Below are 14,651 nucleotides of genomic sequence, written 5' to 3'. Positions count from 1 at the left end.
TTTCTGTTCTATACTTCTGATGACTCAAAGGTCTTTTACACCACAGGTCACACCTACACATTCACACACTGATGGTAGAGGCTGCTGCAGAGTCCATCAGTATGAACTCATCCATTCAGACACATTCACACACTGATGGTAGAGGCTGCTGCAGAGTAAAGAGTCCATCAGTATTAACTCATCCATTCACACACATTCACACACTGATGGTAGAGGCTGCTGCAGAGTAAAGAGTCCATCAGTATTAACTCATCCATTCAGACACATTCACACACTGATGGTAGAGGCTGCTGCAGAGTAAAGAGTCCATCAGTATTAACTCATCCATTCACACACATTCACACACTGATGGTAGAGGCTGCTGTCTAATACGGGACAGGATGCTGCAGCTCTCGACAATGTTTAGACTGCAGTACCCATTTTAAACTCCAGGTGTCAGACTTACATACCACTCCTTTAAATTGTGACCTGATAAATTCAGTGTTATGACATTGATTACGAACATCATTAAACTAATATGATGCTCTCTCCTTTCTAGGAAGGACTTTGTAATATTTGAGCTGATCATGTCATTGGCCAACACAACGGTGGTCGTTCGGTATCAAGATTCTCTCTCTAAAGCCGTCGCCAAGAACGTGATCATCGTGTTTCTGGGGATCTCCATCAACTACATCAATGCCAGCCTCTTTTACACCTTCAGCAAACACCAGGTATGACCGCGGCCGGGTTAAACCGTTTCACTGTTGGAGGGTCAGGGTCTTTAAAATGTGTGTCAGGATGCGTTATTATTTGAGCTGTTAAAGAATTCATTTTTTAACATCTGGATTAAACGCTGAAATTTGATTTCAGTGTTTTTACTCACGATTAAAATGACATTATTTTCAGTTTTAAAATATTTGTTATGCTGTTATGCTAGTGTTTAAAATGGCTACTGCAGACCAAATTTAAAACGCTGCCAGTCCAAGTATGCTAGTGTTAGCTTGCGCCATAGTGGCTTTTTAACAGCAGTTTGTTAGCTTACAAAGTCAACAGCTTTATAGATCACTGAGGAGCTGAGAGGAAACATTTTAAGCCCCGTGTCCACCTGCGTCTGTAGAAAAGCCTTGGCTGTGTGTTCATGAACGCTCACATGAAGCGTTTATGCACTGAGAAGAAAGCGAGGAGGTTGTGGGTCCAAGACACGATCAGTAGTTAGCAGTGACCTCAACAGCGCCTTTATGAAAGGTTGGACGATTTTCACCTTGAGCACGTGTTGTTGTGCTTTTTCTCTGGGCCGCCCGTCTGCTTCTGTGAACGTTCTCCCCTCATAGAAAGCCATTTTAAAAAGACGCTGGCACTCAGAAAAACAAAGGCTAGGTGGTCACGAGGCCTGGGATGACAAAACCGCTCATCCGACCAGAGTACAAACCCACTGGAGCCCTCTACTGGTCCAAACCAACCATGGCAACATTAGGCACATGTTATCTGTGGGAAGAGAATCTGTGAAGGTGATATGTTGTGTTAAAGTTGGGTACTGTAGTCCGTTAAGAGTTACCATATATATGCCTTTGGGTACTAAAAGTGAGGCTTCTCCCATTTCTTTAACCTTCCACTTGCACATTTTATGGTTGTTCAAAGTCAAAAACCAAAAGCTAACTGGACCTGGTTGAATCTTGAACCAGGTCCCGTTGTCTCTTGGATGTAACTGTGAACTACCATGGCGTCAAAGACTGGAACCTTCACAGATGTATTTTGCTTCTCTCCCTCAGATCTTCTACAGACACCCTCGATACATCCTCTTCATTCACTTGGTGGTCAATGACACCATCCAGGTGACGCTGACTGTAATCCTGTTCATCATCAGCTACACTATCTACAGAATATATGTCCCCGTCTGTTGGGTCATAATCCTGCTAACTCTCTTCGTCACCGATAACACGCCTCTCAACCTGGCCTGCATGGCGGTGGAGTGCTACATCGCCATCTGCATGCCGCTCCGCCACGTGCAGATCTGCACCATCAGGAGAACCTTGATTGTGATCGGTCTGATCTGGATCACGAGCATTTTGTCTGTTCTTCCTGATCTGTTCGTCACGTTAGCAACCGAGCCGCTGGACTTCTTCAGCTCCCGAGTGTTCTGCAACAGAGTAGTGGCCTTTCCAAATCCGCTCTTAGTTAAGAAGAAAGATGTCGTACATTCACTGCTTCTAGCTGCAGTCTGGATCACTATCTCCTACACGTATTGTAGGATTCTGTTCACGGCAAAAACAGCTAGCAAAGATGCTAACAAGGCCAGAAACACCATCCTTCTGCACGGGTTCCAGCTGCTGCTGGGTATGGGAAAATATATAGGCCCTCCATTATTATCTTTTCTCAGGCAACGTTTTCCTCAAAACTATACAGACAGTCTCTTTGCTTATTATGTTATTGTGCAAATCCTGCCCAGATCCATTAGTCCAGTAATTTACGGTGTACGAGACAACTCTTTCCGGAGGTACCTGAAAAGGTATCTGTTTTGTAAAGTCACCATCCGATAACCTTTCAGAACTTACAAAAAGTAAAGAGGTATTTCCTAATAATAAAGTAAAACTTTGCACAACTCTCACTCCTTCTCTTCATTAACTCCACTATTCTCCAACTAATGTGCTCATCATGTAACGTTTAGAAACAAAAGGATACTGTGTGGAACCACAATCTCAAATCTAAATACCTCAGTATTAACTCATCCATTCACACACTGATGGTAGAGGCTGCTGCCGAGTAAAGAGTCCATCAGTATGAACTCATCCATTCATACACATTCACACACTGATGGTAGAGGCTGCTGCAGAGTCCATCAGTATGAACTCATCCATTCATACACTGATGGTAGAGGCTGCTGTAGAGTCCATCAGTATGAACTCATCCATTCATACACATTCACACACTGATGGTAGAGGCTGCTGCAGAGTAAAGAGTCCATCAGTATTAACTCATCCATTCACACACTGATGGTAGAGGCTGCTGCAGAGTAAAGAGTCCATCAGTATGAACTCATCCATTCATACACATAAAGTATCTATCTATCTATCTATTCACACACTGATGGTAGAGGCTGCTGCAGAGTAAAGAGTCCATCAGTATGAACTCATCCATTCAGACACATTCACACACTGATGGTAGAGGCTGCTGCAGAGTAAAGAATCCATCAGTATTAACTCATCCATTCACACACTGATGGTAGAGGCTGCTGCAGAGTCCATCAGTATGAACTCATCCATTCACACACATTCACACACTGATGGTAGAGGCTGCTGCCGAGTAAAGAGTCCATCAGTATGAACTCATCCATTCAGACACATTCACACACTGATGGTAGAGGCTGCTGCAGAGTAAAGAGTCCATCAGTATTAACTCATCCATTCACACACATTCACACACTGATGGTAGAGGCTGCTGCCGAGTAAAGAGTCCATCAGTATTAACTCATCCATTCATACACATTCACACACTGATGGTAGAGGCTGCTGCAGAGTCCATCAGTATGAACTCATCCATTCACACACATTCACACACTGATGGTAAAGTAGTGTCATGGTTGACTGACAGGCCTCTGATGAATAAGTTGAGTTCACTGGATGTTTCTGGATGTCACAGTGATGCAGACTCTGCCAGTCTGCAGAACTCTTGCAGCCTCCTCATAAAAAGCCATCAGACTTCTGAAAGTGGAGCCTCACAGACGGCGTCTCAGGTAGGACAGTTAAAACAGCTGCTCGCTGTCATAATGCTGTTTACTCTTTGTACTGTGGTCTCTGCTGTTTTATTCTTTAAACTGTGTGTGGTGTTAACTGCTTTAACACAACACTTCTGTTCTGAGTTCTTAACTTCAGCACGTTTCTAGAATCATGACACACCTGAGTGTGTGACAGGTGTGCAGATCGGAGGAGGGGGAACAACTGAAAGGCAGTGACGACGCTCGGGCACACGGTCTCTCTTTATGGAAACAGATTTATTGAATCAGACACCGTTAGCCAGTCTCACTGTCTTGATAAGAACTCAACACGTCGTGCAGATCCTGTTTTTAAATGTTAGACTTAAAGGTAAACTCTGTCACACTTTCTCACCTGTACACAGACTCTTCATGGTAGCAGGCAGCCGTTTACAGGGTTTGACTTTGATCACAGCAGTCTGTGGGCTCCACTGACAAAACACTTCTGGATTTTGATTCATCTTATGGACATAAAAAGCGTTTGGAAAAGTTATCTCACAATATGTAGAATCGTGATTCAAGTATGGAGAAGATATCGAATCGTGGGGCCTCCTCTTGTTCACAGAGTTTAAGTTTGATTCACCAAATGTTGTGAATTCAACAACTGATCGTGTGTGTTAGCTGTGATCTCAGCGTCAGTCTAATGAATCTTTGCTACTTTCAGGAGAATTATCTGTTGTTAGATTGTTGTGTGAACTTAGATGGTCTGCTTTTTAAGGAACATTGATGGAAACTCTTTAAAGTTCATCCTGGGGAGGTTTCTGCTGGAAATCGTGAGACAGACTGGATTATCTTAGAGTTTATTCTGCCGAGGTCAGAGAGCAGCAACAGATCACATCTGACAGAGTTCAACTCAAGACTTTTATTTTATAACACTAAGGGCCTGATTTACTGAGATCCTAATTAAAGAGTACTAAAGTCCACGTGAGAGAGGCAAGTGACTGTATAGAATTTTCGAGTTTTAGCAGATAAATCTGAGTATAACAAAAATAACATTTGGCTTATCAGAAAACCTCGGCATTAAACGTGGCCTCTCTTTTCTGTCCTTCATTTTTCGAATGAATTGTCAAACATTGCGCAGGAAGTGCGAGCTGTGGCACGGCGCTCAGGTGCAACACTCGGACTATTGCCAAGACCAGCGCTGTGTCTGATCGGACATAGATGTCTTTGTAAAACGTGCAACCCGAGAAAAAGGAAATGCTCAGTTTAAAATGTTGGTGAGAAGAGGGAAACAGATTGTGCTCCTGGATTAACACGTTAAGTGTTAACCCAAACATTACATATGGTCACCCTTCTGCACCTCAGTGAGGTCGAGAAGCATGTGATCCTCACTCAACCAATCAGAAGAGATCACCCTACGTCACTGATCCTGCTATTGTGGCATTTGAACCAAATATGGTAACTTTGTAAATGTTTATTACACTTAGATTTTTTTGGAAAATGTTGTAACAGAAATAAAGTTCTGTTATGTATCTGAATAACTGTGAGGTTGAATTTTTGAATTTCAAAGTATTTCAATGAGTTTCCTGTAAAGGGTTAAATTTAGAAAGTCACAATCACCTCAATGTTTGCCTGGCTTGGTAAATCACACTGTGTGTACTAACTTAACTTCTTTGTATTTTCTCCTCCCAGTATTTTGCACACTGAGGCAAAAAGGCCTCATGTTGCACATTCATTAAGGCAAACGTACTAAAGGGACAATACGTGTTGTTTTGCTCACAAGAAAGATGTAGTCCTCACTGCACCCTGTCAGTAGATCTGATGCATGTTTTGGCTGGTGGTATCAAGTTTGCACACGTTTTAATACAAGCAAACGTTTAGTACATCAGGCCCAAAGTAATGTCTGTAATGTTTGGACTCTGGACTGAGGCTGGCTTTACACAACAACATTTCTGGGGGAGACAAAATATTGTATCAGATGTGCCTTTTGTTTCGACAGCGGGGGGATTTTCTGGGGTTAGGAATGCAAAAAAGATAAATCCACCGTTGCATTCTCGCCAAATAGGTTGAAAACGCAAAACTGTGGTCTGAGCTGCTCACGTCACATCCATGTACAGTACAGTAACAGTACTGTAACTTTTTAGGGACGGAAAGCCTGAAGAGAAAATAAAACGTTTGAGTCCTGTTTCCAGTTCCAGTATGTTGTGTTTGAGGTTTAGAGCTACAGCATGCACCGAAATATAACCTTTAAATGTTGATCTGTCTCCAACAGAGGCGTCAGATGAACTCCATGAACGCCTCATCTGACGTCCGCAACGTGACAGGTGCTGTGAGTTATCGAGACTCTTACAGCAAAGCTGTGGCCAAAAATATGATCATTTTAGTTCTGGGTGAAACCATCAGCTACATGATCCACACCTTCAGGAAGCAGCAGGTCAGAATGTTTCTGTGATTTAACCCCTGAAACCAGCTTCAGCTTTATTACAGAATGTCTTCTTCTCTCCTTCAGGTTTTAAACATGAATCCTCGTTACATCCTGTTCGTCCACCTGGTGGTGAACGATATGATCCAGCTCACGACAACAATCAGCCTGTTTGTCTTCACTTATATCTTCTATAGAATCAATGCTTCACTTTGCTGCCTCCTCATCACGCTGGCCGTCTTCACCACTCTCAACACTCCGCTCAACTTAGCCGTCATGGCGATGGAGTGCTACATCGCTGTGTGTTTACCTCTGAGGCACGCTGAGCTGTGTACGGTCAAAAGAACATATGTTCTGATTGGTGGGATTTGGGCCCTGAGCGCCGTCTCTGCACTGCCCGACGTCTTTATCTTCCTCGCAATGGAGCCCGTGCAGGTGTTTCATTCTGTTCTATTCTGTGACACTCATTCTGTCTTCAGACACCCCATATACGTGCAGAAGAATGACGTCTGCTACACAGTCTACCTGATTGGTGTTTGGCTCACACTCTTCTACACGTATGTGATGATCTTCACAGCAGCTAAATCCGCTGATGGAGATGCAAAGAAGGCCAGGAATACAATCCTGCTCCATGGTTTCCAGCTGCTGTTGTCTATTCTCACATATGTTTACAATCTGATCAGCAGGTCTCTGTTGAGCTGGTTTCCTAAACATTATATACATGTAGTCTTTGTGTCCTACATCATCATCCAGGTCCTTCCCCGGTTCATCAGTCCCATCGTGTACGGCCTTCGAGATCAGATGTTTCGACAGCATTTAATGAAGTATCTCCTCTGCACAGTGAGAACAAGCATTAAACCCTGGACTGAGTCCAAACCCAGCGACAACCTCCACAACTGAAAGTCAAGACAGTCATGAAATACGCTGCAGTTCCTCGAGTGTCCACTTGAGGCAGTCAGCATTCCGTCGGAGGTGGTCTGACCATCCATCCATCCATTTTCTGCCGCTTATCCAGTGCCGGTCTCAGGGGCCGCAGTCTAAGCAGAGATACCCAGACTTCCCTCGCAAATCGAGAGCTTCCCCTTTCGGCTTAGCTCCTTCTTCATCACGACGGACCAATACAGCAACCATATGACTGCGGACGCTGCACCGATCCGTCTGTTGACCTCACGCTCCATCCTCTTCCCACTCGTGAACAAGAACCCAAGACACTTAAACTCCTCCACCTAGGGTGAGGACTCCCCACCGAGTCCTTAAGTATCTTAAGTCTCTGGATGTGCAGGGACTCTCATTGCTGACACGTCTCTGTAACATCGTATGGAGGTCGGGGACAGTGCCTCTGGATTGGCAGACCGGGGTGGTGGTCCCTCTTTTCAAGTAGGGGGATCGGAGGGTGTGTTCCAACTACCGGGGAATCACACTCCTCAGCCTCCCTGGGAAAGTCTATTCCAGGGTACTGGAGAGGAAGATCCGGCTGTTAGTCGAACCTCAGATTCAAGAGGAACAATGCGGTTTTCGTCCTGGCCATAGAACGCTGGACCAGCTCTGCACTCTCCATCGGGTGCTCGAGGGTTCATGGGAGTTTGCCCAACCAGTCCACATGTGCTTTGTGGATCTGAAGAAGGCGTTCAACTGTGTCCCCCGTGGCGTCCTGTTGGGGGTGCTCCAAGAGTATGCTCCAAGCTCCTGTTCCCGGTGCGCGTTGGCCTCCGGCTGGGCTGCCCTTTGTCACCGGTTCTGTTCATTACTTTTATGGACAGAATTTCTAGGCGCAGCCAGGTGCCGGAGGGAGTCCGGTGTGGGGAGCACAGGATCTCGTCTCTTCTTTTTACGGATGATGTGATCCTGTTGGCTCCATCAAACCTGGAACTCTAGCGCTCATTGGGACGGTTCACTGCTGGTTGTGAGGCGGCTGGAATGAGGATCAGCACCTCTAAATCTGGGGCCATGGTTCTCGACCGGAAAAAGGTGGCTTGCCCTCTCCAGGTCGGTGGGGAGTCCTTGCAGTCTGACCAGTAATCCTAAATATCAGACATGTTTGATATTCACAATTCCAGACCTCCAACTCTATCGGAACCAATAATGTAATCGCAGTGACAACAAAAAAAAATGGAATACGACGGACCTTGAATGAAGACACGCCCCCTGACCTTTGTGAAGTCCTAAAACCTTCTTGTGTGTTTCCATCCTAAGGCTGAATGGCATGACAAAAACGGGTCTGGATGAAAAAAACAAAACAGGAAGTTATGCCAAATAAATGCAGTGAGTTTGTACGGGCTTCAATAGGAGCAAAATCAGTGAACTGGACTTTAAGTCTGTTTGTCTTAAGGCTGGATAACCTGTGCAGTAAAATTGTTGGATGTATGAAAACCGATGAATAAAGTTTTAGTAAAGATAACGTTGGTATTTATTTACAGCTATTTGTAAAACATTTCTCCTTTACCTCAAACAAGCAGACGAAGGGTTTAGAGAGTGGATGATAGCAAACATGAACTCCATCTGACTGAGTATGGCTGTAGACAGACCTCCATTTAACAGGTGAACAGTCCAGTTTAAAGATGATGAATGGAAACAGAAATGTCAGCATATGAGTAAGACTAAGCTAGGTACTGTGCTGAGTCATGCTTCCAGTTCACCCTGTCTTGATGGGATCTCTACGATGGCATTTCGTCGTAAACAGGTTCAAATCAGGTCTGAACCATAGAAATATGAATGTTTGAAGCCTGGGTGACATCACCAGTGTATCCCTGCAGGGGGCGCTGGAGTCCCATGGATGGCGGTCTCCATGCTGGAAATGCTGTCTCAGGCTAACTTTGAGTCAAGCTAACAACAGGCTGAGAGCTGAGGCGGGTTTTAAGCTTCCTGACAAACTGTTACATGGCGCCCACCTGTCAATCTACCACCTGTCAGCTACATTTTTTAAAAACACAACACCTGTGGTGCAGTTCATGATAAAGCCAATAGGCTGCAGTAGAAGCCATGTTTCAATTCAAAACTGAAAAGTAGAGTTGAGATTCTCAATTTACAACGAGCCAAACTGAAACCAAAGATTGTGGGAACGTTTTGGATTTTTAGAAACGCCACAGAGACGGGAGGTGGACAGAGGTGCAGACTACTGTTAGGGTTCTTTGTGTTGTATTTATCAACATTTAAAGTCAATAACTATTAACAAAACATATAATCTGATCAATAACCAATAAATAGCCGATAGCTAGATATTCAGCCATGCCAATCTCCCAAAATCAAGATTTTAATGAACATGTGTCGGTTGTCAGTCAGGTCATTCATTCCTGTGATAATTCACCGAGTTGGTGAAGGTGAAGAAACTTTCTGACTGCAGTTTGAGAGCAGAGATGACGATTAGTGAAAATGTAGATTAAATTTCAACCTAATTTATGTTTCAATGAATAACAGGAAAAGACACAACATGATTGTTAAGTCGCCTACACATGTTGGTGAACATCTTGATTTTGCCTGAGCAAGGCACCGAACCCCAAAAACAGCTCTGGAGCGCTCTCTGTGGGCAGCCCCCTCACTCTGAGACCTCTCCATTAATGCAGAGTGAAAACCGAATTTCCCCTCGCGGGATTAATAAAGTATATAAAAAAAATTTTTTTAAAAAAATAAAAAAAACCACACCAACCAAAGACTCCGACAAACTGCAATGAACCGACAACATGAGGGAATGAACACAGAGACTAAATAGACATGGGGTGATCAGATGCAGGTGATACTAATAAGACAGGTGAGGACAATCAGTGCAATCATACAGGCGGGAAAACACAAGGAACAAAGAACACAAGACAGGAACACTTGAGGACAAGTACAAAGTAAAACCCAACATAGACAACACCTAAACTAGATCTACAAAATAAAACAGGAAACACTAAAGACTAGACTTAAAACACAAGACAGGAATTAAACTAACAGGTAACATAGGAGGACACAGGGAAACACACTAAAGACTAAAATAAACACATGAAACATTAAAACACACAAAGGAAACAAACAGAACACTAAGGACAGAATGAAAACTAAAACAAGATGAAACAGAACCAAACCATGACAGTTATATTGTTTTGTTTTGTACATCAGCTTCATCAGTTTAAAAAAAAAAAGAAGATTTTTGCAGTGGGTTTTTTTTGTTGCACATTTGAAACACTATGAGCAACGAGGACAAAACGCTCCAATAACAGCCATCTATTGGCTGAGCGGCATGATGACTATCATGCAGACATCTGTATCCAACTTTTCCACAGAGGTCTTTATCACCATGACGTCAGCTCTGATCTCCTCTCTAACAAAAAGCCATGAGACTGTTTCACACTCGGAGCAGGAGGAAGCCGGCGTGAAACCTCCAGGTGAGGAAGTCATTCACTCTCATGTCTTATTGTGAAGTCTCAGTAAAGGACGTCAGACACAGAACTTCATTTACCAAAGTCAGCTAGTTTAACATGTCGTCAGCGCTTCATGTTTCAATGGATTTGACATTCTTGTATCTACTGTGTGTTTATTTAGATGTTGGCGCCCAGTGTTACAGCGTGTGATGAACTGAAACTGTGACTGTAAAAACATCCCATCTGTTACAGGATGAAACATGAGTGTTTTCTGATGATTAGTCCGACATTCTTACGCTTTTCCTTCGGAGAGCAGATTGGATGTGACTGTCAGCTGTTAATGTTCCTCCTGTAACACAGACCCGCAGGATCCTCACATGAACTCCATGAACTCTTCTGGCTTTAACACGTCGAGTGTGGAGAGATATCGAGACTCGATCCAAACAGCTGTGCTGAAAAATGTGATTCTTCTGACTGTTGGTCTGACCATCAGCTACATCAACGGGACCCTGATTCACACCTTCAGAAAACACCAGGTGAGAACCATTTCAACCAATCAACACTGTCTTTATTATTGCTGATGCTAATGCTAAGATGCTTTTATTTAATTCAGTCTTTAATGTGAGTGAAGGTCTGCAGCAGCCGTGGACTATGAACAGATAAGGCAGACTGTCTTAGTCCAGACCTGGAGGCCTAAAGGAGGCTTCACAGGTCCAAACATGGAAAGTTCTTTTTCCAGTTTTGGGATCTTCGATCTTTACTCGTATGGAGATTTGAGGGGTTTCTCTGTGGGGCGGGGGATTGAGCTGAAGATTTATTCTTGATGTCTGAAGGTGAAGTTTTGGCTTTTAAGGGGGGAGATGCTAAATGTGTAAAGATTGTGTCTATTGTGCAGAAAGACACAGAACACCTGGACACTTTCAAACACGTCCCACTCTCTCTGATCAGTCGACCTTCAACACCCTCAAACACTCAGGGTTGAAGTCTCCTTTATTTGACCACCTGACAGAAATCTACCTGCACCTTTATATGAACTGGCAGCATGTTGCAACAACTCACTTTCTTGCCATGGTTTGGTTTTGTCTCTGTATTTAATCTTGTTTTAGTTTTCATTATTTCCCTCGTGTTCTGTGTATGTGTGATTCCTCGTGTGGTTTACTTTAGTCCTGAGTGTGTTTCCCTGTGTCCTTGTGTTCTTCTATGTTGTCTGGAGGCTTGTTTTCCTGCTACTTGTGTTTTCAGGGTCTTAGTTTGGTGTTTATTGTTTCCTGTTTTATTTTGTAATATCTTGATTTAGTTCATGTCTTTTCATTGTCAGGTTTTACTTTGTGCTTGTCCTCAGTGTTCTGGTCTTGTGTTCTTTTTTCCTTGTGTTTCCCGCCTTTCTGATGACCCTGATGTTCCTCACCTGTCTCGTTAGTCTCACCTGTGTCTGATTACCCCTTGTCTATTTAGTCTCTGTGTTTGCCTCAAAACATTTTTCGTTGGGCCAGGAGCACTGCCACCTTGGAGCAGTCTCCATTTGATGGCACCCGCCTGGCCATTTTTACTGGCACTCGTGGTGGCCCCAAGAGGAGAGGTGGTCGCCGTGGCTCCCGGTTGCCCAGCCCCCCAGTAACTCTGCCCTTGTGCTCCCCGGAGCCTCAGCCCGATACTAAGCCTCTGCTTCCTGTTCCGGTAGAGCGCTGTCTGCTACCGGCTCCGGCAGAGCGCCATCTGCTTCCTGTCCCTGTTCCGGCAGAGTGCCGTCTGCTTCCTGTCCCCGTTCCGGCAGAGCGCCGTCTGCTTCCTGTCCCTGTTCCGGCAGAGTGCCGTCTGCTTCCTGTCCCCGTTCCGGCAGAGTGCCGTCTGCTTCCTGTCCCCGTTCCGGCAGAGCGCCATCTGCTTCCTGTCCCTGTTCCGGCAGAGCGCCGTCTGCTTCCTGTCCCCGTTCCGGCAGAGCGCCGTCTGCTTCCTGTCCCCGTTCCGGCAGAGCGCCGTCTGCTTCCTGTCCCCGTTCCGGCAGAGCGCCGTCTGATTCCTGTCCCCGTTCCGGCAGAGCGCCGTCTGATTCCTGTCCCTGTTTCGGCAGAGCGCCGTCTGCTTCCTGTCCCCGTTCCGGCAGAGCGCCATCTGCTTCCTGTCCCCGTGCCTGCTGACCGCCGTCAGCGTCAAGTTGAGGTTCCCTCGGCATTCGGGCCGATGCCCGACGACGTCTCCTCTGCGGTCCGGCCGACACCCGACAACGTCTCCTCTGTGATCCGGCCGACGCCTGAGCTTCCCTCGGCAGTCCGGCCGACGTCCAACGACGGCCCAGTCGATGCCTGATGTCTCCTTCTCTGTGGTCCGGCCGACACCTGACGTCTCCTCCTCGGCAGTCCAGCCGACAGCAGACGTTCCTTCGTCTGTGATCGGGCTGGCTCTTGGGCCCTTGGAGAAGGTCCTGCCCTTCACTGGCCGGTCACCCGGCTGCTCGCCTGAACTGTCTGCCAGGTCTGGTCGGCCACCTGAACTCTCTCCTGTGTCTGCTCGGCCTCTCCGCCGTCCCCCAGAACTTTTCCCTGTGTTTGTTCGGCCTCCGGGCGGTCCACCTGAACTGACTAAGGCTTGTATGTCTGAAGGTCCGGAAGGTTTGTTTTGCCTTATTGTTAAAATAAATTAAGTTTATTCTGCACTTGGGTCCTCCTCCCTGTTTCCTGCCTGCTACACGTGACAGCAGCTTCTTACTGAAGGTGTGGACTTTGGTTTGTCTCTTGTGTTTGGACTTCTGAGGGGAGGTTAAACACACCTTCAGCAGGTCGACCCTCTGACATGACGATGCTGCCCGTGCTGCACTGAGCGGGGCTCTTTGGTCACTAAGCTAACGTTTGTCTTCTTCTCTCCTTCAGGTTTTAAACATGAATCCTCGTTACATCCTGTTCGTCCACCTGGTGGTGAACGATATGATCCAGCTCACGACAACAATCAGCCTGTTTGTCTTCAGTTATATCTTCTATAGAATCAATGCTTCACTTTGCTGCCTCCTCATCACGCTGGCCGTCTTCACCACTCTCAACACTCCGCTCAACTTAGCCGTCATGGCGATGGAGTGCTACATCGCTGTGTGTTTACCTCTGAGGCACGCTGAGCTGTGTACGGTCAAAAGAACATATGTTCTGATTGGTGGGATTTGGGCCCTGAGCGCCGTCTCTGCACTGCCCGACGTCTTTATCTTCCTCGCAACGGAGCCCGTGCAGGTGTTTCATTCTGTTCTATTCTGTGAAAAGGACAATCTGTTCACACATCCCATATACGTGCAGAAGAATGACGTCTGCTACACAGTCTACCTGATTGGTGTTTGGCTCACGCTCTTCTACACATATGTGATGATCTTCACAGCAGCTAAATCCACTGATGGAGATGCAAAGAAGGCCAGGAATACAATCCTGCTCCATGGTTTCCAGCTGCTGTTGTCTATTCTCACATATGTTTACAATCTGATCAGCAGGTCTCTGTTGAGCTGGTTTCCTAAACATTATATACATGTAGTCTTTGTGTCCTACATCATCATCCAGGTCCTTCCCCGGTTCATCAGTCCCATCGTGTACGGCGTGCGAGACAGTCTGTTCAGACAGCATTTAAAGATGTACATTCTGTGTGCAGTGAGGCCGAGCATCAAACCACGCCTGCAGCTGGAATGAAGCCGCCATGACGGACAACAAACTTCCTGGATGTTTGAAGAGCTCTGATAACATCTGGGGAAATAAATATGAATAAGCTGTCATATAATCTGCTGAGATGGACTTTAGTTATTGAGCCTTCTGACCACTAGGGGAGCTGTTTCTTCTTTAGCTCTCTGCAATGTTTTAAAGGTAGACTGCAGTACTGATTTTAAACACTAGGTGTCAGAGTGACGTACTGCTCCTTTAACTGCCCTTTGAAAACATTAAATGTCGATTAAACCCATCAGAAACAGAGAGAGTGGGGGGAGGGGTTACATCCCTTTGTGATGTCATGAAGGGAAAAGGAACAAAAAGCCCAAAAATAAACATTTGAAAAAAAAATCTGCATCACCTGAATCGTGTCCTCTGTTGCTTTTGCCTCAACATCACTTGTCTTCATTTACACAGTTCAAGAATACATGCAATGGTCAAGTTACACTGAGAGCGCCCTCTGCTGGATCAAACTGCAAACTACTTGAGAGTGGCCTGCAGGGCCCAGATTAAAATCTGACCAATCCTAAATCAGCTGTTTGGGCTGTGTAGCA

At 45.5% G+C, this 14,651-nt stretch overlaps 3 protein-coding genes across 3 annotated transcripts; all 3 read left to right on the top strand.

Moving 5' to 3' along the window:
• Positions 1-554: 554 nt before the first annotated feature.
• Positions 555-2,516, top strand: LOC306823023 (odorant receptor 131-2-like; the record flags this gene model as incomplete). The annotated part of the gene is made up of 2 exons (XM_079342388.1): positions 555-710; positions 1,749-2,516. The coding sequence occupies exons 1-2, from the start codon at positions 567-569 to the stop codon at positions 2,514-2,516; spliced, it is 912 nt and encodes a 303-aa protein (XP_079198514.1). The 5' UTR covers positions 555-566.
• A 3,489-nt stretch (positions 2,517-6,005) lies between these two features.
• Positions 6,006-6,989, top strand: LOC306822613 (odorant receptor 131-2-like; the record flags this gene model as incomplete). The annotated part of the gene is made up of 2 exons (XM_079341728.1): positions 6,006-6,101; positions 6,177-6,989. The coding sequence occupies exons 1-2, from the start codon at positions 6,039-6,041 to the stop codon at positions 6,987-6,989; spliced, it is 876 nt and encodes a 291-aa protein (XP_079197854.1). The 5' UTR covers positions 6,006-6,038.
• Positions 6,990-10,735: 3,746 nt separating this feature from the next.
• On the top strand, positions 10,736-14,361 carry LOC306822726 (odorant receptor 131-2-like). The gene is made up of 2 exons (XM_079341918.1): positions 10,736-10,962; positions 13,294-14,361. The coding sequence occupies exons 1-2, from the start codon at positions 10,804-10,806 to the stop codon at positions 14,083-14,085; spliced, it is 951 nt and encodes a 316-aa protein (XP_079198044.1). The 5' UTR covers positions 10,736-10,803; the 3' UTR covers positions 14,086-14,361.
• Positions 14,362-14,651: the final 290 nt, after the last annotated feature.

Source organism: Symphodus melops (assembly GCF_947650265.1).
Source record: "Symphodus melops genome assembly, chromosome: 4".
NCBI lineage: Eukaryota > Metazoa > Chordata > Actinopteri > Labriformes > Labridae > Symphodus > Symphodus melops.
Note: the sequence above shows the minus strand (reverse complement) of the source record. Positions and strands in the feature narration are given on the sequence as shown.